At 37.0% G+C, this 22945-nt stretch overlaps 2 protein-coding genes and 2 pseudogenes across 2 annotated transcripts; 2 read left to right on the forward strand and 2 right to left on the reverse strand.

The window, feature by feature from the left end:
- Positions 1-357: 357 nt before the first annotated feature.
- Positions 358-2779, forward strand: LOC137731206 (dihydrolipoyl dehydrogenase, mitochondrial). The gene is made up of 2 exons (XM_068470309.1): positions 358-752; positions 1298-2779. Exons 1-2 carry the CDS (start codon positions 474-476, stop codon positions 2546-2548), a joined length of 1530 nt encoding a protein of 509 aa, XP_068326410.1. The 5' UTR covers positions 358-473; the 3' UTR covers positions 2549-2779.
- A 122-nt stretch (positions 2780-2901) lies between these two features.
- On the reverse strand, positions 2902-7871 carry LOC137732634 (uncharacterized; annotated as a pseudogene).
- A 2698-nt stretch (positions 7872-10569) lies between these two features.
- On the reverse strand, positions 10570-11894 carry LOC137730535 (stress-response A/B barrel domain-containing protein HS1-like). The gene is made up of 2 exons (XM_068469524.1): positions 11676-11894; positions 10570-11030 (listed from the first exon to the last, which is right to left on the reverse strand). Exons 1-2 carry the CDS (start codon positions 11816-11818, stop codon positions 10790-10792), a joined length of 384 nt encoding a protein of 127 aa, XP_068325625.1. The 5' UTR covers positions 11819-11894; the 3' UTR covers positions 10570-10789.
- Positions 11895-13830: 1936 nt separating this feature from the next.
- On the forward strand, positions 13831-15344 carry LOC137732635 (uncharacterized; annotated as a pseudogene).
- The last annotated feature ends 7601 nt before the right edge of the window (positions 15345-22945 follow it).

The raw sequence follows: 22945 nt of genomic DNA on the forward strand, positions 1-22945 counted from the left end.
TAAAAAAAATGTCAGCACAAATGAAAATAAATTAGTAAATTATATTGATTTAATTGCCACCGCATGATTGTTCTTCCAATTTATTTAATAAAACATGGGGAAAAAAAAAAAGTAGTAGTCAAAGAGTGAAAGCGTGGAACAGCCGTGTTAATCACAATATACAACCATCACGATCAGACGGATACAATCCCATCTCATTTCTAAATCACAACTATATTACAACCTGTCCACTAATTTATGGAAGACCGGGGATTATATATCCTGGACCTTAGCACACTGTATCTGCAAAACAGAATATATTTAATTAATAAAAACAGAAAATAATCGTGAAAAAAGGCAAAAAACACATAGTAGCCAATAGGCCATAGGATTAGGGGCTCATTAGGCTGCGGTCGTATTTGAAGCCCCTTTACCAAACGCAGCAGAAACGAAAAGCGAGAGGTTTAACAACGAATCGGAATTTCCAGAGAGCAATGGCGATGGCGAGTTTGGCGCGGCGGAAGGCCTACCTTCTCTCCAGAAACTTGTCCAACATGTCATCGGAGGCCGTCAGGTACTCCTCCCTCACCTCCTTCTCCAGGGGCTTCGCCTCCTCAGGATCTGACGAGAACGACGTCGTCGTCATCGGCGGCGGTCCAGGCGGATACGTGGCGGCAATCAAGGCCGCGCAGCTCGGCCTTAAGACCACCTGCATCGAGAAGCGCGGTGCTCTCGGCGGTACCTGCCTTAACGTCGGATGCATACCCTCCAAGGTGCTTACTCCTACAGTCCTGTACTTGCCTACTGGGGTTTTATTTTTATTTTTATTTTTTTCCTGGGTATTTCTTATCAATTTTGTTTGATTTGTTTGGTTCTTGGTTATATTTGATTGATTTTACTGCTGCTCAGATCTAATTGTTTGAATCAATGGTGTTAATGTATGGAATCTCTGTTGATCGATTGTATTTATGCTTGATAATATTCATTTCGATTCAAATTAGTTAATATTAAAATTTGATGGAATCGAAAAAATTGCAGCCAAATTATGGAAATTTATTGCGTTTTGTGCCCCAATGGGATACCTCAGAAGTATATATAAAAGAAAAATCTTGAGTGGCATGGCCTTGAATCTGCGATTGGTAATTTACTATATAATCCATTAGCATTTGCAGTTGAAAATTCTAAAATGTTTTATGAATTACATATGCTCTTTTTGGGTTGTATTTCGTGTAATTAGGAGTGTTTCTTATTCATCGAGTGATATTGGTATTGGCTGCGTGTGGAATTTATCTCTAATGTCGTTCACTTTTGTGTCCAGGCGCTTCTTCATTCCTCTCACATGTTCCATGAAGCTAAGCATGCATTTTCGCATCATGGAGTGAAGTTCTCCAATGTCGAGATAGATTTACCTGCCATGATGTCCCAGAAAGACAAAGCTGTTTCCAATCTTACTCGAGGAATTGAAGGGTTGTTCAAGAAGAACAAGGTCACTTATGTTAAAGGTTATGGAAAGTTCATCTCCCCGTCCGAAATTTCAGTGGACGCCATTGATGGTGAGAATACAGTTGTGAAGGGAAAGAATATCATAATTGCCACCGGTTCTGATGTCAAGTCTTTACCCGGAATTACCATTGATGAGAAGAAGATAGTATCATCCACAGGAGCTCTGGCTTTGCAGGAAATCCCAAAGAAACTTGTGGTGGTTGGAGCAGGATATATCGGCCTAGAGATGGGCTCTGTGTGGGGCAGACTTGGTTCTGAGGTAACTGTTGTTGAGTTTGGCCCTGATATTGTCCCAACAATGGACTCGGAAATCCGCAAGCAGTTTCAGCGTTCCCTTGAGAAGCAAGGGATGAAGTTCATGCTCAAAACAAAGGTGGTTGGAGTTGATACCTCTGGAGATGGTGTGAAGTTGACTCTTGAACCAGCATCCGGAGGCGACCAGACATCCTTTGAAGCTGATGTTGTTCTTGTATCTGCTGGTAGGGTTCCATTCACATCCGGGCTTGATTTGGACAAGATAGGAGTTGAAATGGACAAGGGAGGGAGAATTTTAGTGAATGAGAGGTTTTCTACAAATGTCTCGGGTGTTTACGCAATCGGAGATGTTATTCCTGGACCTATGTTGGCCCATAAGGCAGAAGAGGATGGGGTTGCATGCGTGGAGTTCTTAGCCGGTAAGGTTGGCCATGTGGATTATGACAAGGTCCCTGGGGTCGTCTACACTCACCCTGAGGTTGCATCTGTTGGAAAAACTGAGGAACAAGTGAAGGCCTCTGGCGTTGCATACCGAGTTGGAAAGTTCCCTTTCATGGCAAACAGCAGAGCCAAGGCAATAGACAATGCTGAAGGACTCGTCAAGATATTGGCCGAGAAGGAAACAGATAAGATATTGGGAGTTCATATCATGGCATCCAATGCCGGAGAGCTCATTCACGAGGCGGCCATAGCCTTGCAGTATGATGCATCGAGTGAGGACATTGCACGCGTTTGCCATGCACATCCAACCATGAGCGAGGCGTTGAAGGAAGCTGCCATGGCTACATATGACAAGCCCATTCACATCTAGAAAAGTCATTACTTGATTAATCTTCGTTTTCAATTTTTGTTTTTAAGAATTTTGGAACGACTTGGTAAGAAGTTTCCATTTAGTTGTTTTAGCCTTCATCGAAGGTGGCAGATAAAAGCGCTTGAAAACAAGGTTGGTGTTTTGTTCACCCTTCCCTATGGCGATGTCAAGGGAATAACTCTCTATGCTCTCTCATCTCACTGTGAATAACAACATAAGGATTGTTACCCATTTTGTGCGGTTTTACTGCCTAGTATTTACGTCTTCTTGTATGCTATGGGTTAAGTAGGGCATCGGATCTCTTGCTTTTATCGTGTCTTAATACTCGACAACGGATAACGATAGGGCAGGGATAGGTCAGGTTTCGATTCAAACTACTCGGATGGAGATTAAAACTTAAGGTTCATAGAGGGAACTCTGCTTTCTTAGCCAACTTGGTTACGCCCGTGTTTGCAATTTAGGTTCATAGAGGGAACTCCGCTATCTTAGCCAACTTGGTTACGCCTGTGTTTGCAATTGGCAGCTGATTTGTATGTCTTTTGTCCTGATTTTTGGCCTAATGCAGTACTCAGTGAAACTAGCAACATGATGAATAGTCCAGTTAGAACTTAGAAGATGAACCGTTATTTGACATATGTTATTTCAACAAATGAAGTGAAAGAATTGAACTCACTCATTATTCCCATCACCTGACGCTGCAAGTTCCTCATCTAAGAATCGAGACCTACAATCTCATCAGAAAAATCGGATTACAATTACCGGCCATTCTCTCCTCTCCTTGAAAATCCAGGAAATGTTGAAAAAACCTCAAGCAAATGCACAATACCCCGTAAAAATTGCAGCAGCCGCCCATCCTCCCGCGAAAATTCCCAGTTGGGAAATGTGAACATGTCAATCGGACGCAACCCTGAATCTTTTGCAGTTATGGATCCTCCCGCATATATGGCTTCCCTTTGGCCTGCACGGCCAGCTGTGCATCCCTCTCCCGTTCAAACTCTCGGAAATCTGCTCGCTGCAAGAAGTTTACCTTGTCCAAATATTGGTTTGAACTCTTCTTGTAAGATTCCAACTCCTCCTCCAACCCTTTCTCTTCTTTAAACTCCCCCCAGTCCTTTTTCGTTTTGTCAAGCACACTGAGCTTTGGCTTCTTCTTAATCTGTTCGAGGAAAGCATCGACACCTGAAGATGCAGGAGCTTTCGCCTTTTCGGATACTTCCTTTGAATCAGCATCGACAAGCTTCTTATATTCAATTTCTTGACCAGCAAAATCCCGAACCTCCGTGATCTATAAAATGAAAAACACGTCGCTGTCAAATATGAATATAAGTTTACCAATAAATTCTCAAAAATGAAGTGTGGCACACAATCAGGATTTTTAAAACTTCGAACTTGTCTGTAGCATTAGATACAGACGATGATTGATCGCGCCAATCTAATAATTACAAGTTTTGGTCAAAGAACCAGCTCCAAGAGATTCAAGTTAAACAGGTTAAACAGGAAAACTCCTGCCAATCAGAGAGACTAGTTAGGTGGTAAAAGTGGTGTGTAACGACATACATATATTGACATCTGTGGTAATGGATTGGAAAGGAAATTAAGAACCAGGTACACATCTTTGAAAAATGATTCTCAAGAAAATTAAACTAATGAAAGCAAAAGGTCCATCTACTAAGTTCCACATACGAAAACCAAATTTTAGCGAGACAGGTCTCCCGACAGAACAGCAACAAACAGGTGATAAAACAATGTGCATACCTCAACTTTCCGTCTGCCAGATGTTGCAACTGCAGCATCCTTAACTTCTACAAGAGCAGCAGCAACAAGCCTTCTGGCCTTGTCATTAGATTTATCCTGCACACCATTGTCGCTGGAGCTGTTCGGCAAGACACTTGATCCCTTCTTGTAATGCATCTTCTTTAGGGGACTCTGCCTTCTTTTGTGCTAGGCCCAGATATCCCATCCAATTCTGAGAAAAAAATCGACGTAAAAGATTAAATTCTAGCCAACTACAATTTTATAATTCCAACACAGATAGGAAGAATGAGGAAATTCTCACATGAGATGATTTCTTTGGAGTTTGACCTATGGTCAATGAATTTACGTGACCAAACAGCAGAACAGGAATTGGATAAACCAGCGTTTGTGACTACAAAGAATTACTGAGCTGTTTGTTCCTGTTTTGTCTCTAAGCCTGGAAAAGGAGCAGCTCCATTGGTAGACTCGACCGGTAACGTATCCTTTTCACCAGCAGTACCTGAACAGAAAACCCAACTGCTTAATCATAAGTAAGAACAAGCGAAAAACAAACTGCAGCTAAGCAGCCATTGAAAGAAAAAGTTGTGGTATGATTAGTCGTGGCAGTGCCCGCTTCAAATAGCATAAAACCTAAATGCTGGATTTGAAACAACCCAACATCAACAATTCCATTAGAAGTTGCGACATTGTTCCATCTCGGAAGCAAAGTCATCCAATGAAAGGTTCTATTTACCAACAAAGTCATCAAATGAAGAGTTCTATTTCCCAATGATTTTATCTTTCGTCGAAAAATTCTGTAACACTTGAGAACACATTAAGATATCAGCTCCAACTCGTTTTGGAGATCAAACATCAAATTTGGTTTACAACTAAATATCCGTAAATAAAATTATAGCAACAAATGAGATGACGAGATTCGATGTTTAAACGTACTACTCCACCTATACTAATTAATTTGAGATAACTAAAAACTGAAAACACCAAATTTTAGACTGCATACACTTCACCCTAACTTTGTGGTTTGATCAAAACCCATTAACAGTAGATAACCCACCTCAAAAGCCGAAATTATTGCAGGAAAATAATATCCAATGAACTGGGTTTTCAGCTTTTCACAGAAAAAAAAAAGCAAGAAACTTTAGCTCATAAATCCATGAATGCTACACCAAAGACAAAAAAAAAAACTAATGAAAATAACTTGAAAATTTTGAGTTTTAATGATAAGGACAAAATAAAAGGTAGAGTGAATAGTACTAGGATTGGCTTTTAGTGTAAAAATATGATTTTTCGTTAAAATAAACAGTACCGTGAGCTTTCGTTAAAACTCCAAGAAAAAACTCCCAAGTCTCTGTAGCAGATATAAATTCATTATTCCCAAAGTTAAAAAAGGTGAACTTTTCAGGCTCAGCCTGTTTCAACCTCTCGGAAAACCCATTGATTTTCTTTGATCCTCAATGGTTTTTTTTTTGGTGGGAAACAAACAGACATGGCCCAGCGTAAACAGAGAAAATAAGGAACTCGAATAAGAAAATAAATTAGAGAAATATAAAAAGAAAAATAATGGGTAACCTGAACTAGAGGCGCCGAGAGCGGCTGCGGCGGCGGCGGACCTGGTGGTAGCCACCCAAGAGAAAACCAAAAAGTGCAGAGAGAGTCGTTGGTGGTGGTACCAAAAGAGTTTTCATTGGGTTTCGCTCATGATTTTTTCAAGGGTTTAAAGCACTTCCAGCCATATTCAGAATGCTATAACCAATGATCCCGCCAATTTAAATGTAAACGTAATTAATAAAAAATTTGTCCGGTGAGTGATTGCGTGACCATCTTTTTAAGGTATTTTTGTTAAATTAAACCCTCAATGTAACAAGGGTAGTGACAAAATTTTCAACGGAAGAAACAAAATTAAATAGTTTTATTAACAAAATATGTCAATATCCTCTTCACATGACAATTTAACGAGGATATTAACAAAATTTTCACAGAAGAACGAAAATGATTTACGATGGACAAACTCAGAGACCACTTCTATTCATTTTCATTGTCGGGGACCAAAGTGATGAACTATGTTTAATCTTAGAGACCATTTTGGCTAAAAGTGGTTGGTTTGACAAAAATATCATTAAAAAGATGGTCACGTGGTAGCTCACGTGATAATTTGACAAATCTCTATTTTTTGTACCCGCTAAAGTACACATATGAATATCAAAACGAAACCCTCAAATTATCATAGTATTCCCTTTCTATCTTAATTTTTGAAAAAGGAAACACAATGATGGAAGACAAAAATTCGACAATTTTATCTTGTAAATCATTACTACATAGAGTCAAAAGCACTTCAATTATGGAAGGAGGGAAAATAGGTGCAAATAACTGGTGCTCAATAGAAATCACTGCCTAATCATCAACTCTTTGTAAGCAAAGATTAGAAAAGTTTACGATCTAGCATGATAATTTAAGTTACTTGAGATTTTTCAATGTTTGCAATCATTCTGCTACTATATAAACTGATGTATTCTTCAAAAGAATATAATTGGTCTGTACTTATATTTAACACCACATAATTAGCCTTAAAATCAATATGCAGAACTTAATTAACTTGCACAACACTCATTTTATTGCTTACTCACCAACTTAAATAATGGCTCTTAGATAAGAGATGTAATGGTGACTTATTAGCCTTATACGATGCATGGTACCATAATTCGCAAAACCTCCAAAACTCTTTGAATGCCCAAAATTCACAGTTCTATAATCAACAAAACCCCCTGTAAAATGTTTTATACAATAGTTTTCAATATTGTTAACAAAATGCACATGTTTATTCAGGGAGTTAAACAAAACGTAAATCTTGGTATTCTTCCCTAAACTGTAGAAGCTCGCTAGACCTAAACTCTTTTTAATCTAACCCAAGTTAGTAATGATCTACTGTAGGTTCTTTTGGTCTAGATAGTCATTGAATGCAATCTGAGTGTGAAGGTTACTTGATGCATGGTGGTTTAATTGTCATCTGCTGCTTTTTGAGATGGAAATGGACTAATTGTCATCTTTAGCTTAATGATATCAAATTTAGCTTGGTTCCAAACGTACTGCAAAAGCCAATTGAAAGTTAATAACATCTTCGCAAGTAAAAAATAGTTTAATTAGTCATAAAATTTGATCAGCTTTGCATCACAGAGATGAGAGCACCATATAAACTTAGGTCCCTAAATATTTTCAGCAAGTCAAATGACAATATTTTAAAAACGAAATAAAGAAGCGTTGCCAGAAATAACAATTCTGATTTGTTTTGGTCTTATGATCACTCACTCCCAAATTATCAGATTCTCAATACCATTTTTTCAAAACCTTGCATCTCCCAGATTATCAGATTCTTAATACCATTTTCTCAAAAACTTGCATACAACAACTACCTTCTATTGTTTTCAATGTTTATAGATTACCGAGCAGTGTAAATTTTGGATCCTTTCTTTAAAGCCAGAGCATATAGACAAACTAATTGTAAAAAAACACATAAAACAGAGAGAGAAAAAAGATACCTGGGATAGATGGAAACTTGTTTGCAATTTCCCATGTATATCCATAGCATGCTTTTGAATTAATCTGCAAAACAAAATAAGTTTTGCAGGACACACGATATCAGGTAAAAAATGGTATACAAAGATTATGATAGACTGTGGGATGTTGTGATAGGCTTCTTGTCAATACTATATGTTATGTCAGATTCTTTATAAATGCCTCTAGGTAACAAAAGTAAGCATTCTTCACTACTTAATTCTCTCAAATAGGCTCAATTTTCAGTTTAAATTTGGTCAACCATTTGGAGTGCTTAACATTTTCAGATTCTTCATTTCTTAAATTGACTAAAAAGAGCAAAAATTAAAATGAAATTAAAAAGGTGAACCTGGTGGTCGCCGCCGCCGCCGATGAGGAGATCGAGGGGATTGATTTTAGCTTATCGGTTGAAAAGCTGGCTTTCTTCTTTCTTCTTTCTTCTTCTCATTCAGGTTCTATTATGTGTCTTCTTGTTCCTTCAAAACACTACGGAAGTTGGAAAAAAAAAATTTATATGACATCAAGTTCAAGCCTGGGCATTCATGTGGCTTCCCTTTCTCTAGACAAAACCAAACAATATCATGCTCATCCTCTGAAATTAAAATACAACAAAAAAAAAAACATCAAAATGATAGGAGTAAAAATTTAAAAGATTCATTTTTTCTCAGATTCTCAATTGTCTCTAATCAAATCAGCTAACGCTTTTCAAAACCCTACAAATAATAGATTGAATGGTTTATGCACACCCAAATTCAACCATTAGAGAAAAGGTAGTGGCGATGGACTTCTGGAGAGATAAAGTGCTTTGAAGAAGGAGAGAGAAATGGAATTTTGGAGAGAGATGGAATTTTAAAGAGAGAGAAAGCAGAGAGGCGAGCGATAGGAAGAGAGAAGGAAGACATTGGATTTGTGTTTGTCGTTCGTGGGTTCCTATTGGAGGGATCTGCACTGGAAGGAAATGGAAAGGTTCATTGAACCTTTGAGAGAGAGCTCGAGAAATCTGAGAAAGAACACGCATGGCCAACAAAGAAAGAAGCGGAAGACAAAAGAATGATCGAGAAAAAGGAACAAAACCACGGGGTTAACGATGAGTGACGCGCAGTGAAGATGGCAAAATCGGAATTTTACTGTACCAAGCACACATTAAAACTTGGAAGTGAGAAGAAACAAAGGGTATTTCCATCATTTCACTGTTCACGAACAGTGAAAAACAGTGCCATCCGAACTGAGTTTTAGTATATGTATAATATATCATTAAGGAGTGGTACACAAAAAGAAAAACTAAAAGTTATTTCAAGTTATTTTTAGGGTAAAGTACAAAAAACTACCCCAACTATTGGTGTCCCGACACTTTCATACCTCATCTTTTAAAATTGACAATGTCATACCTCATCTTACGAATTTGTGCCAATGTTATACCTTCCGTTAGCTTGGCGTGAATTTCTCAGTTAAATGCTGACGTGTCATGATTCAGGGCTCACTTTTTATTTAAAAAATTAATAAAATACTATTAAAAACTAAAAAAAATCATTTAATATTTTTTAAATATTAAAATAATAAAGAAAAGTTTAAAAAAAAAAAAAAAAACCCTTCATCCCTTCCCCCACCCCCCGGGCATCCTTCTTTCTTCTCCCCCATCCCCCCTCAACCCCACCCCCGCTGCAAACCTGCAACTCAGAAAACAAAATAAGAAAAAAAAAAAAAAAAAAAACTTTATCCCTTCCCACCCTTCCCCCCCCCCCCCCCAACGTCCTTCTTTCTTCTCCCCCATCCCCCCTGCTGCAAGCCTGCAACCCAGAAAACAAAAGAAGAAAAAGAAAAAAAAAAATTTTATCCCTTCCCACCCTCCCCCTCACGTCCTTCTTTCTTCTCCCACATCCCCCCCCACCCTCTATTCTCCCCCACCCGAGCCCCTACCTGCAACCCAGAAAAAAAAAAAAAAAAAATCTCAGTTCGTCTTCCCCTCGCATCCACCCTCCGCACCCACCCAACCTCGCACCCACCCCTCGCGGAATCGGCGAACGGGATCTGGGTTTTTTTTTCTTCTTCTTCTTCTTCTTCTTCTTCTTCTTCTTTTGCTTTCTGGTTTGGCAGGGGGTTGGATTTGTTTTTTGGGGTGACGAACTGGGTTGTGGTTTTATTTATTTATTTATTTTTCTTCTTCTTCTTCTTCTCCTCCTTCCTTCATTCCTTCTTCTTCTTCTTCTTCTTCTTCTTCGGGGGGTTGGGGCAAATTTTTTTTTTTTTGGTTGAATCACGCAGGGAAGAAGAAGATGGGGAGAGAGAGAAGTGGGGAGGGGATGGGGAAGAAGAAGGTTTTGATTTTTTTTCTTTTTTTTTTGTTTCAACTTTTTATTATTATTTTAATATTTAAAAATATTAAATGATTTTTTTTTAATTTTTTTAATTTTTTAATAGAAAGTGGGGTCTGGATCAAGTCACGTCAACATTTTACTGACAAATTAACGGCAGGCTAACGGAAGGTATAACATTGACACAAATTCGTAAGATGAAGTATGACATTGTCAATTTTAAAAGATGAGGTATGAAAGTGTCAGACACCAATAGTTGAGGTAGTTTTTTGTACTTTACCCTTATTTTTAATTTCAAGATCTTGATTTCCCCTTCTATATGTCAAGCGAAAGAAAGAAAAAAAAAAAACATAATCACGGTAAATAAAAGGTTTTAAATTTGAATCTCATAAATAAAATGTTCGATACCAATTTTTTTCTCACCTATTAATTTATATATTATAAAAAATAAAAAATTTAAAAACTAAATAATTATCAAACAGACCAAACTAGTGTAAATAGCTTCAGCGAATGAGTAATGTCACTAGTACCTCATTGCATGCAGTGACACCATTACAATCACTTTACACTTTATTAGAAACGTAAAGGGCAGGCCCAAATTCAAGAAATATTCTGATTAATCTTTCTATTTAGAAAGGAACTTCATCAACATAGCCTGTATTTCGGTAGGGTTTTTGAGGGTCATGACTTGCTGATCTGGTGCTGCGATGAAACACATTTTCTCCAAATTGGGAAGGAACAGCTTCGCAAAATCATGGTGGGCAGGATGAACTGCATACTCTGCCATACCCTCCATACTCTCAAAGGTGGTCTCAAAGACATGAGTGTAACCTTCCTCCGCCTTTTCAATGCTCAGCTCCTTTCCCCTGATTAAAACATTCTAACGGTTAAAAAGTTCAAAATATTTATAAAATCTCTGCAAATATATCACATAAAATCTCTGCAAATATATCACATCAGACACTAACGTATTACACAATATTTGGTTTGTCGAATGATATGACAATTTCGCATTTGTTGTTAAAAGTCCACAACGTAGTCTTAAAAACATAAATAAAAAATGTAACATTGTTACGTATTGGAAGGAGCGAAGTTATGAAGGATTAGATATGAGATAAACAATCCCTCCTCGATAATCACATACCTTAATTTTTTTTTCAGATATGTGAAGGTATGAGAGACCTCCACTTAAATTTTTTTTTTTTTTCATGTAGTAAATAGACCAATGAGAATCATATTCTTTCACTCTTTATAATTGGGTAAAGGGGAAAGAGAACCTCTTCAGCTTTCTTCCTCAAAAGCCTAGATCAAATGATCCGGGTTTTTGAAATTTAATCCAACGGTAAAAAATTATTATAACTTTCATAAGCTTGGATTTCAAGAACCATTTGATCAAATTTCAAGAGTACGGATCACTTGATTAGCGAGTTTTGAAGGAAGAGATCCGGAGACGATCTATTTCTGTGGAAAAGAATCAAGAAAGAGATTAGGGAGGAGGAGGTATTGTGTACCAGTGGAAGGATTTCATGGGCTCAACGAGGTTGACCAGGTTGGCAAAGGATTCGATGAGCAGCTCGATCTGGCTCTCTGAAGTTCCTTCTTTGAACTTTGCCATCAGAACATTCTTTAACTCTCCTCCCCTTGCTTCCTCCATCTTTCAAACTTCTCTGGTCATCTGTTTTGGTCTAATCCTTCTTCAACTCACCATTCCTGCTATATTTTAACTTTCTTTTGTCGCCTTCAAATAAAAAATAAAATACATTATTTTTTTTGTTTGCTTGTATAGTATAATAAAGGCATCAACTTAATAATTGAAGAGCCTTCGTACACTAAAATTTATTCATTAAATGATGGGTAAATTACATTTTACCATTTTAGATTTGAGATCTATTGCAATCTCATATAATATCTTCAAAACATTTCACTTTCATAACTCAAATACTATTTTATTTCAATATAATACATCCGTTACATTTTTCATCTATTCATCCGTTAAGAGTTGACGTGACTGTCACATTTATGCTGACGTAACTGCTAAATTTGTAACTTGTGGTATTTTTTTTATGAATTTAAAATATAATAATGTACTCTCAAAAAAAAAAAAAAAAAAAAAAATCCCTGAAACCCATTCCCCTTTCAGTTCCCCTTTTGCTGCTATTTCTTCTCTCTGATGGCCTTTTCTCTTCCTGTCCATCACCCTTCCCACTGTCTCATCTCCAATCCACATGTCCTCATCTCTCTCTCTCTCTCTCTCTCTCTCCCTCTCTCCCCGATGGCCTCTTCTCTTCCTCTCCATCACCCTTCCCACTGTCTCATCTCCAATCCACATGTCCTCATCTCTCTCTCTTATTTTTAAAAATTTTCTATGTTATTAATTTTGACGTATATGTGAAGAAGCAGTTTAGAGGTTCCAACAATGGATGCTCCCCAAGACCCAGAAGCTATTTCCCCACAAAAGACATAGAAAAAGGCGTTAGCTTTCAACCCATCAAACCAAAAGCAGCCACGGAGGCTCCTCCATTTTCTCTCTTTCAGCCTCCCAAAGATGAGAACTCTCAACATTTATTAGGCCAAAATGAACCTGTACCAAACATTCAAATGATCCTCAAAGACTTCACGTGTATATTTTCCAGACTCGGGTGATCCTAGGACCACCTTGTCCCTATTTCTATCCACCCCTGGCCACATGTAGCCTTTACATGGCTTCGCCACAGAACAAATATAATAGAATAATTTAGTTACTCATTACCCTACATATTCACCTTTTTATTTTGGTCCAATGATATTTTAACGCATGTTTTGTTGTTTTAAATAATAATAAACATGTTAATTAATTTTGGATGACTTTGGATGCGGTTCCAATTTATCAATGTTTTTTGAATTAAATTTTGATATTTGTAGTTACTTTTATTAATGAGATTTTAAATAAAATCCATAACTTGTGGGATTGAAAATATTAAAAAAGAAATTATACTTGTATAAAAATGGCTACGATTGGGGAACATAATTTGTGGGATTAAAAATATTAAAAAAATGAATTATACTGATATAAAAAAAATATAATTTATTTTAATGACATGATTTGCGGATTGAAAATATTAAAAAAAAAAATCATCCTATATAATATTTAATAGGAACATGAACAGAACTTACGCGCAAGGCGCAAAGCATAAGTAGAAAAACCATGTCTTGGTTGCCACTTTCCACTTAATCAACTTCATAGTCTTATTTCTCATAGTCATCAAGACGAAAAAAATGAAAGTGAAAATGTTGAAATGTGTTCTTTCCTAGCCTTTAGAGTCTGCTACCAAGGGTGACCCCTAGGGTAAATCTTTAGGGTAAGGGTAAGGCTAAATGTATTATTGTAAATCAACTTTCCCTTGATTTAAGGGAGGAGACTAGTTGGGGTAATGTCTTTGTGTAAGGTTTAGGTTAGGTAGGCAACATGCATTCTTCCTTCTTGTTGGCTGCTTGCAGCAACCATTCTTTCCATCTCTTTTCCCTCTCTCTTCTCTTATATACCCATCTCACTCTTGTACATCATACATATGAAATATACATTGAAACTTAAAACTAGAAACTCTACATGGTATCAGAGCAAGTTCCTTTGTGACCTGTTTCTGCCAATTCTTGTTGTTGCATTTGTTTCGTTCAAAAATTTGAGCTATGGCTGAAGAAAGTTCAGTGAACCATGATGAGGAAACTCAGCATAGTCTCTCCCCTAAATTTCTCAGACGTCGAGGTTAACACTAATCAATGTTTTTGTTTAGTTCTCTTGAATGAGTTTAATTATCTCCCTTGGTCTCGAGCTGTTTCTCTAGCTCTCGGAGGCAAAGGGAAATTAGGGTTTGTAAATGGAAGCGTTGAAGCTCCAGACAACTCCTCCTCTGTATACGGTGCATGGCTTTGCAAGGATCAACTTGTCATGTTTTGCTGCTTAACACTATGGAGAAACATGTTGCTAAGATTTTTAGCTACTACAATTCTTCATGTGAGCTTTGGAAAACCTTGCAGGACATGTATGGAAATCAAAACAACTATACATGTGTCTTTCAACTTAAGAAAGACATTGCCAGTGCTCAACAAGAAGGGAAAACATTTGTTCAACACCTTAGAAGCCTCAAGGCCATGTGGAATGAGTTGGATGTATATCTTCCATATACCACAGATCCTACCATTCTCCTAAAACGAGTCGAGGAAGATAGAATCTACTAGCTGTTAGGGAGTTTCAACTCTGAGTACGAGGATCTAAGGAGTCATATCTTGATGAGTCAAGATCTACCCACTTTCAACAATGTCTGTGCAACTATCCAACGAGAAGAAGCAAGGAAGAAAATGATGAATACTGAGCACAACTTGAGATTGACTGAGACTCGTGCATATGCCTCAAATTACAAGACCTCAGAGGTTAAGGTGTACAAAGGTAGAAATACACACTTGAAATGCAAATATTGTAATGGCGTTGGCCATGTGGAAGATAAGTGTTGGGAACTTCATCCTGAACTCAAGCCTAAGTTCAGCAAAGATGGAAAAATGATACCAAGGTTCTCACAGCAATTTCAACCTCATTACAAGGCCCAACTTGAGAGTGTTTATCCCTCTATTGCCTCCCAAGGATCCATGGAGTTCACTGCCAATCCATTGTCACTTATCAATGAATTTGCAGCTTATCTTTAAAGTAAGGGACACGGAGGAGGTTCACAAGCCCAAGGAAATGAAGAGAACAACCATGCAGCCATGTTGGGACAATTTGCTGGCTTTCTTGTTGGAAATGAGAAAGTTGCAAGGGATGAAGCACCAGGTATACTTAAGGGATTCACTACTACTTTATTAACTAGTATTGAAAATGATTGTTGGATAATTGATTTAGGATCCACAGATCATATGACAAAGTCAAAAATTTGCATCATTTTAAACGTTTTTCAAATCCCTCACATGTGTCTGTTGCAAATGGAAAAAATGTCTTAGTTTTGGGAAAAGGAGAAATAAACTTACTCTCACACAAAACACCTTCCACTGCCTAATATGTACCAACATTTCCTTTCCAACTTCTGTCAATTGGAAAGATCATAAACACCCTAAATTACCATGCCATTTTCTCACTAGATAATGTGATGTTTCAGGATGTTCTCACCATGAAGATGATTGGTGAAGGGGTCTTCATAAATGGACTTTACTAGCTGTGCAAGAACGCATGTTTTACTCAGGTCCTTCAAACTCAATCAAAGTCCACAGATGAAAACCAACTTTGGCATAAGAGATTAGCTCACCCCTCTGAAGTTATCTTGTCTAAACTGTTGCCAATTTTTTGTAAATCTCATTTTACTTGTGATACTTGTCATTTTTCTAAGTTTACTAGACTACCTTTTGGTAACTCAATGTCTAGGACAAGTAAACTTTTTGAAATGGTGCACTCCAATGTATGGGGACCAGCAACTGAATCAATAGAATGGTTTAAGTACTTTGTCTTATTTGTTGATGACTTCTCTCTAATGAGTTTTGTGTATTTTATGAAATCAAAGAGTGAAGTCCAAACTATTTTCAAAGATTTTCATATGCATGTTAAAACACAATTTCAATCAGACATTAAGGTGTTAAGATCAGATAATGGCACTGAATTTCTATCTAACAACATGCTTCAATACATAAGTTCTCAGGGCATAATACATCAAACCAGCTGTGTAGGGACTCCTCAACAAAATAGAGTAGTCGAGAGAAAAAATAGAGATCTCTTGGAGAAGACTCGTGCCCTTATGCTTCACATGAATGTTCCCAAGAAATTTTGGTCATTTGCTATCCTCACTGCCACTTACCTCATTAACCGACTCCTAAGTCATGTGCTAGAGTTTAAATCTCCCTATGAAGTACTCAAGGGTAAAGAAATTGATTTGACACACCTTAAGGTATTTGGATGTGTTTGCTTTGTTCACATTCAAGCCTTGAACCGTGAAAAATTAGATGCCAGGGAAACCAAGTGTGTGTTTATGGGGTATTCTTCCACCCAAAAGGGGTACAAGTGCTACAATCCAGCCACTAAGAAGTGTGTTGTGTCAAGGGATGTGAAGTTTGAAGAAGATTGCCATTATTTTACTCACACCGATAGCCATATCCCTGCCAATGAGAGAGACGATGAGTCTCATTTTGATCATTCACAATCTCCTACAGAATCTCAAGGGCTTAGAAGAAATCCTCCTCAAATCAGAAAACCTCCAACTAGGCTACATAACTATGTTACTTATGGCTCACAGTATCCTATCAGTGAAAGTATCAACCTTAGTGAGTTCTCAACATCTCATGTTGCATTTCTCTATGAAATTGATAAACATAGTGAACCTAGGAGCTTTCAAAAGACATCTCTCCTCCCACAATGGAATTAAGCCATAACAGACGAGCTTCGTGCTCTAAAAGAAAATAAAACTTGGAGCTTGGTTCAACTACCACCAGGAAGAAAAGGTTGTTGGATTTACAAGATTAAATTCAACCAGGAAGAAAAGGTTGTTGGAAGTTGTTGGATTTACAAGATTAAATTCAAGGCTGATGGTTCTATTGAGACACAAGGCCAAACTTGTTGCTCGAGGTTTCACCCAAACCTTTAAGGTAGATTTCAAAGATACCTGTAGCTAAGATGAATTCATTGAGGGTTCTACTCTCAGTTGCAATCAATTGTGGGTAGACTCTTTATCAAATGGATGTAAAGAATGCTTTCCTTCATAGAGAGTTACAAGAAGAAATGTATGTGCAGCCTTTTCCATGTTATGATGGTATTAAACGCAACATGGTTTGTAAGCTGCACAAGGCAATCTATGGATTGAAACAATCCCCAAGAGCTTGGTATGCCAAGCTTAGTTCAGTTCTAGAGTAGACTGGATTCTTACGAAGTAATGTTGATTCTTCATTGTTTGTAAGAACTGGCACCAGTGGGAAATTGGTGGTGCTCATCTATGTGGACAATCTCATTATCACAGGAGATAATGCTGCTGAAATTGAGGCACTAAAACTCTCATTATGCAAAGCCTTTGCTATCAAAGACCTGGGGAAGCTGAAGTATTTTTTGGGCATCGAAATGGCAACCTCTTCAAAGAGGCTGTTTCTACATCAATGAAAATATGTATTGGATCTTCTTCAGGAAGCAAAAATGCTTGATTGCAAACTTGCCATGACTCCCATGAATTGTAAACTAAAGCTCAACATAGATGGAAAAGCCATGCATGATGTGAGTTACTATCAACGATTAGTAAGCAAACTTATATATCTCACCATCACACGTCCAGATATCACATATGCAGTGAATTTGGCAAGCCAATTTATGCATTCTCCAACGGTTGATCATCTTAACATGGTTAAGAGAGTCCTGCGTTACCTCAAGGGTTCAATAGGGCGAGGAATCATCATGCGTAACAACAATTCCACTGCCATCAGTGGCTACACAAATGCAAATTGGGTAGGGAATGCACTTGATCGGAAATCTACCATGGGATATTGCATGTTTATTTGTGGAAATCTTGTCACTTGGAAGAGTAAGAAGCAACATGTCATTGCTCGCTTTAACGCAGAGGCTGAATATTGAATCATGGCGGCCACTGCGGCATGTGAACTTATATGGCTTAAAGGACTTCTTTCAGACTTAGGGTTTACTAATACTACTCCCATGTCTCTTATGTGCGATAATCAAGCAGCCATGCACATTGCTGCTAACCCTGTGTTCCATGAAAAAACGAAACACATTGAAGTGGACTCTCATTTTGTTAAAGCTCAAGTGCAAACTCAAGTTATCCGGAACATCTTCATGCGAAGCCATGATCAACTGGTAGATCTCTTGACCAAGGCTCTGGCATCTACTCCATTTCATCATTTTTTGGGCAAGCTTAGCTCGATTAACCTCCTCAATCGAGCTTGAGGGGGAGTGTTGAAATGTGTTCTTTCCAAGCCTTTAGAGTTTGCTACCAAGGGTGACCCCTAGGGTAAATCTCTAGGGTAAGGTAAGGCTAAATGTATTATTGTAAATCAATTTTCCTTAGATTTAAGGGAGGAGACTGATTGGGGTAATGTCTTTGTGTAAGGTTTAGGTTAGGTAGGCAACATGCCTTCTTCGTTCTTGTTGGCTGTTTGTAGCAGCCATCCTCTCCATCTCTTTTCCCTCTCTCTTCTCTTATATAACCGTCTCACTCTTGTACATCATACATATGAAATATACATTGAAACTTAAAACCAGAAAATCTACAGAAAAAAATGTGAATAATAAGGATAATCATGTTGAACATGAAGTTTTTATTTAATCTCTCTCAAATAATAAAATTGTTGGAAGTTTAGGAGACTAACTTTCCACACCTGGTAAACTCGATCAAAGGTCTTTACGTGTGTGAATTTTTAGGGGTCTTCCAGTACTTCTATTTCTGGATACATTTTCAATTTATCACCGAACCATCAAGTACTACCTAACTTCAGTTGATTCCATAGAAGAATTTGTTTAACCTTACTTTAGTGGACCAAATTAAAAATATTTCTCTCTCATAACGGTGTTAATTTTTTTTCTTTAAGGAAACGATATTAGATTTATTAATAAAAAAATCATTACAGAGGTTCATTACAAAGAGCCAATCAAGGCAACAGACTTTCCTCAACAAGTAAATCTAAGATCAAATTTGGAGGAGAGAACCATACCACGAACTTGACTCGTAGGGAGACCAAAACATGAGAGCCTATGGGCACCAACGTTAGCTTAATGGCGAGTACGAATAAAAATAGCTTCGGTGATTGTCGGGAGTAACGTCTTGATTGTTGGGACTAATGGTGTTGATTCTTGAATGCCAAGGCAAAGTGAGCAACTTGATTCTAGTCAAATATTATTTTTGTCAATAAAGTAGATATTTTATCAACAATATGGCCAGTAAAGTCGATTATTTATAGACAGCTGTTTAGGTTGGTAGCTTAATTATGAAACTAATAACGAATTTTCAAAATGACATGAGGTAAGATTCACGATTTCTACCTAACAAAAATTTCTGGGTTTTAATCTGTCAAAGATGGAAATGTACGTGCAGTGGCCTAGGGTTTCATCGAATGGTCAGTTACGATGGTGGGAAATCGAAGCAACAGCTAGCGGCTAGAAATGATCATAAGATCTAAACTTTTTCAAAAGTCTTCAGATTGATCTCCCCCAGGAGCTCTCCAAAAGCAAATATTCATTGTTATATATATATATATTCCCATGTCATATTCGTTTATAAAAAATAAAACTCATCATTGTATATTAATTAACTAAACAATATATATTTTATCCTCCCTCCCACGTTATATAAAAAGAAGAAAAAATAAAACTCATCATTGTATATTTAATTAACTAAACAATATAGTATTACTCAGATAAAAAAACAAAAACAAAACATAACGAAATCCAAGTATTTGCCGATGGCTGAATAGCAGGCTAGCCTTGAGAATTTAGGAGGTCTTAGGCGAGCCTTTGAAATGTGGCTCTAAAGTTCTTTAACCCTCGGTTTTTTATACATGATACGTATAAAAAAAGAATTCGCTAAATGCATAAAAAATTATATTTCTACATCAAATATCATTAAAAATTAATATTAAAAGAAGATAGATATACAAACTGTGACATCCCACACCAACCAGGGGAGTGATCCTTATATGTATATTCTCATCCCTACTTAGCATGAGGCCTTTTGGGAGCTCACTGGCTTCGGGTTCCGTGGGAACTCTGAAGTTAAGCAAGTAGCGCGCGAGAGCATTCCCAGGATAGGTGACTCATTGGGAAGTTCTCGTGTGAGTTCCCAAAAACAAAACCGTGAGGGCGTGGTCGGGGCCCAAAGCGGACAATATAGTGCTACGGTGGAGTCGGGCCCGGGAAGTGGTCCCGCCTGGGCCGGGATGTGACAATTTCTTATGATAACCTAATCCTGGTCGTGGTGTGCTAACAAGAATGTCGGGCCCCTAAGGGGGTGGATTGTGACATCCCACATCGCCCAAGGGAGTGATCCTTATATGTATATTCCCATCTCTACCTAGCATGAGGCATTTTGGGAGCTCACTGGCTTCGAGTTCCATGGGAACTTCGAAGTTAAGTGAGTAGCGCGCGAGAGCATTTCTAGGATGGGTGACTCATCGGGAAGTTCTCGTGTGAGTTTCCAAAAACAAAATCGTGAGGGCGTGGTCGGGGCCCAAAGCAGACAATATCGTGCTACAGTGGAGTCGGGCCCGGGAAGTGGTCCCGTCCAGGCGGGGATATGACACAAACACTATGTAAATATTACACGTCTCAAGTTTTCAGATGCAAATGTACTAAATTTCGCAGTCAAGAATCTAAGATTGAGAGTGAAGAACAATAAAACTTGATGATCAAGAGAGTAAAGAACAATAAAATTTGATTAACGAGTTTAATAAATTTAACGCCAATTGTTTATCTTGCGTTTTTTTTCCTAAAATCAACATCAAACTAACAAATCGAATATTAAAATAATTCATTAAATAATAAATTATTGAAAAAGCAAAATATAAATTCAAATTTGTGATTACCTATAAGTACAATCTTCAAGATCATGTGATAGCTGATTTAAACATTCGTTAGGAATTAAGATATTGGGAAGTTGAAATATAAAAAAAAGATTGCAAATGGACTTGAATTTTATAACTTTCTATGCATTTGGATAGATGAATAGTGAGTAAATTTGAAAAATAAGAAAAAACTAGTAACTAAAAAGGTTGCTTCATGCTTTGAAGGAAGCCAAACATTTCCACTGAACCAACAAATGAGTTATGATATATTTTTTTTGACTTTTCCTGTATTAAAATGTTATTTATAAAATATATAAAACTTTTGGGAACTCACTGGCTTTGGGTTCCATGGGAACTCCGAAGTTAAGTGAGTAGCGCGCAAGATCATTCCCATGATGGGTGACTCATCGGGAAGTTCTCGTGTGAGTTTCCAAAAACAAAACCGTGAGGGCGTGGTCGGGGCCCAAAGCGGACAATATCGTGCTACTGTGGAGTCGGGCCCGAGAAGTGGTCCTGCCCGGCCCGGGATGTGACACAAACACTACGTAAATATTACACGTCTCACAGTTTCAGATGCAAATGTACTAAATTTCGCAGTCAAGAGTCTAAGATTGAGAGTGAAGAACAATAAAACTTGATGATCAAGAGAGTAAAGAACAATAAAATTTGATTAACGAGTTTAATAAATTCAACGCCAATTGTTTATGTTGCGTTTTTTTCTAAAATCAACATCAAACTACCAAATCGAATATTAAAATAATTCATTAAATAATAAATTATTGAAAAAGCAAAATAAAAATTCAAAGTTGTGATTACCTTTAAGTACGATCTTCAAGATCATGTGATAGCTGATTTAAACATTCGATAGGAATTAAGATATTGGGAAGTTGAAATATAAAAAAAAAGATTCCAAAGGGACTTGAATTTTATAACTTTCTATGCATTTGGATGGATGGATGGTGAGTAAATTTGAAAAATAAGAAAAAACTAGTAACTAAAAAGGTTTGAAGGAAGCCAAACATTTCCACTGAACCAACAAATGAGTTATGATATATTTTTTTTGACTTTTCCTGTATTAAAATGTTATTTATAAAATATATAAAACTTTTGAGAACCCTAGACGAACTCTTACATGGATTACCTTTAGGGCCGGCATTGCCAAACAAAAACAGTAAACGATGCATGGCCTTTTTTATATATATATATTTTTTACTATTATTAAAAGAAAAAGGGAAATTCAAAACTATTAAAATAATTTTGAGTTAGAGGAGCTTAGAACCTTGACACATAAATAGAAATTTGGCACCTTATTTACAAGAATATTAAATCATATGCAACCTATGCATGGATCACCTTCCAGCAGAAAAGCAATGGTGTAAACGCATAACTAAACACGTTATCATGTTTTATTTTCTTTGCTAATTAAATAATTTTCAATTTGCAGAGATAGTAAGTAAAATATTACTTTTCATAAAAATATAAGATAGGCAGTTTTGATTATTTATTTAATCGATTTGGATCTCATCCGGATTCAAATTATGGAGATTTTAGAGATCCTCACATCTTAGTCATTCATTATATATATTGTGTGATTAGAAATCATTTAACTTTCTTTATTTAAAAGTAAACACAAATAGTACCTGACGAAAACGAGTCGCACGATGTAAAATGAACGATTAAAATATGAGGATCCCTAGGATTTCCACGAAGAGAATCCGGAGAGGATTCTCATCCTTATTTAATACTACTTGCATTACTGTTAACATAAAAAAAAAAAAATAATCATATTAAGTGTGAACCTATCATTTCTATTTTTTGGACCCGCAAATTTTAATATTATTAAAGTTTAGGGTTGAAGTTTGTTTAATTAGTGGATTTTGATATATTTTGAAATATTATTCATATCATGTTTTTGTACCACATTTTCATATCATCTTAGGTGATGTGGATAACCATATCATTTGAAAAATTTGCAAAACCCAAGGAAAGGAAGGAGAAAGACTCATCGTATACCACAATCATCATTTAATTAACTAGTTTTTTTTAATTATTAGTTTATTAAATAATGGACTAAATTTAAAAATCTGATTAATTCAAATGATATGGTTGTCCACATCAAATGTCACCTAAGGTGGAATAAAAAAAGGGTATAAAAACATAGTACGAATAACATTACTGTCAAATCCCGGCTCGGGCGAGACCACTTCCCGGGCCCGACTCCACCGTAGCACGATATTGTCCATTTTAGGCTCCTAACACACCCTCATGGTTTTGT

Source organism: Pyrus communis, chromosome 4 (genome assembly GCF_963583255.1).
Source record: "Pyrus communis chromosome 4, drPyrComm1.1, whole genome shotgun sequence".
NCBI classification, from domain to species: domain Eukaryota; kingdom Viridiplantae; phylum Streptophyta; class Magnoliopsida; order Rosales; family Rosaceae; genus Pyrus; species Pyrus communis.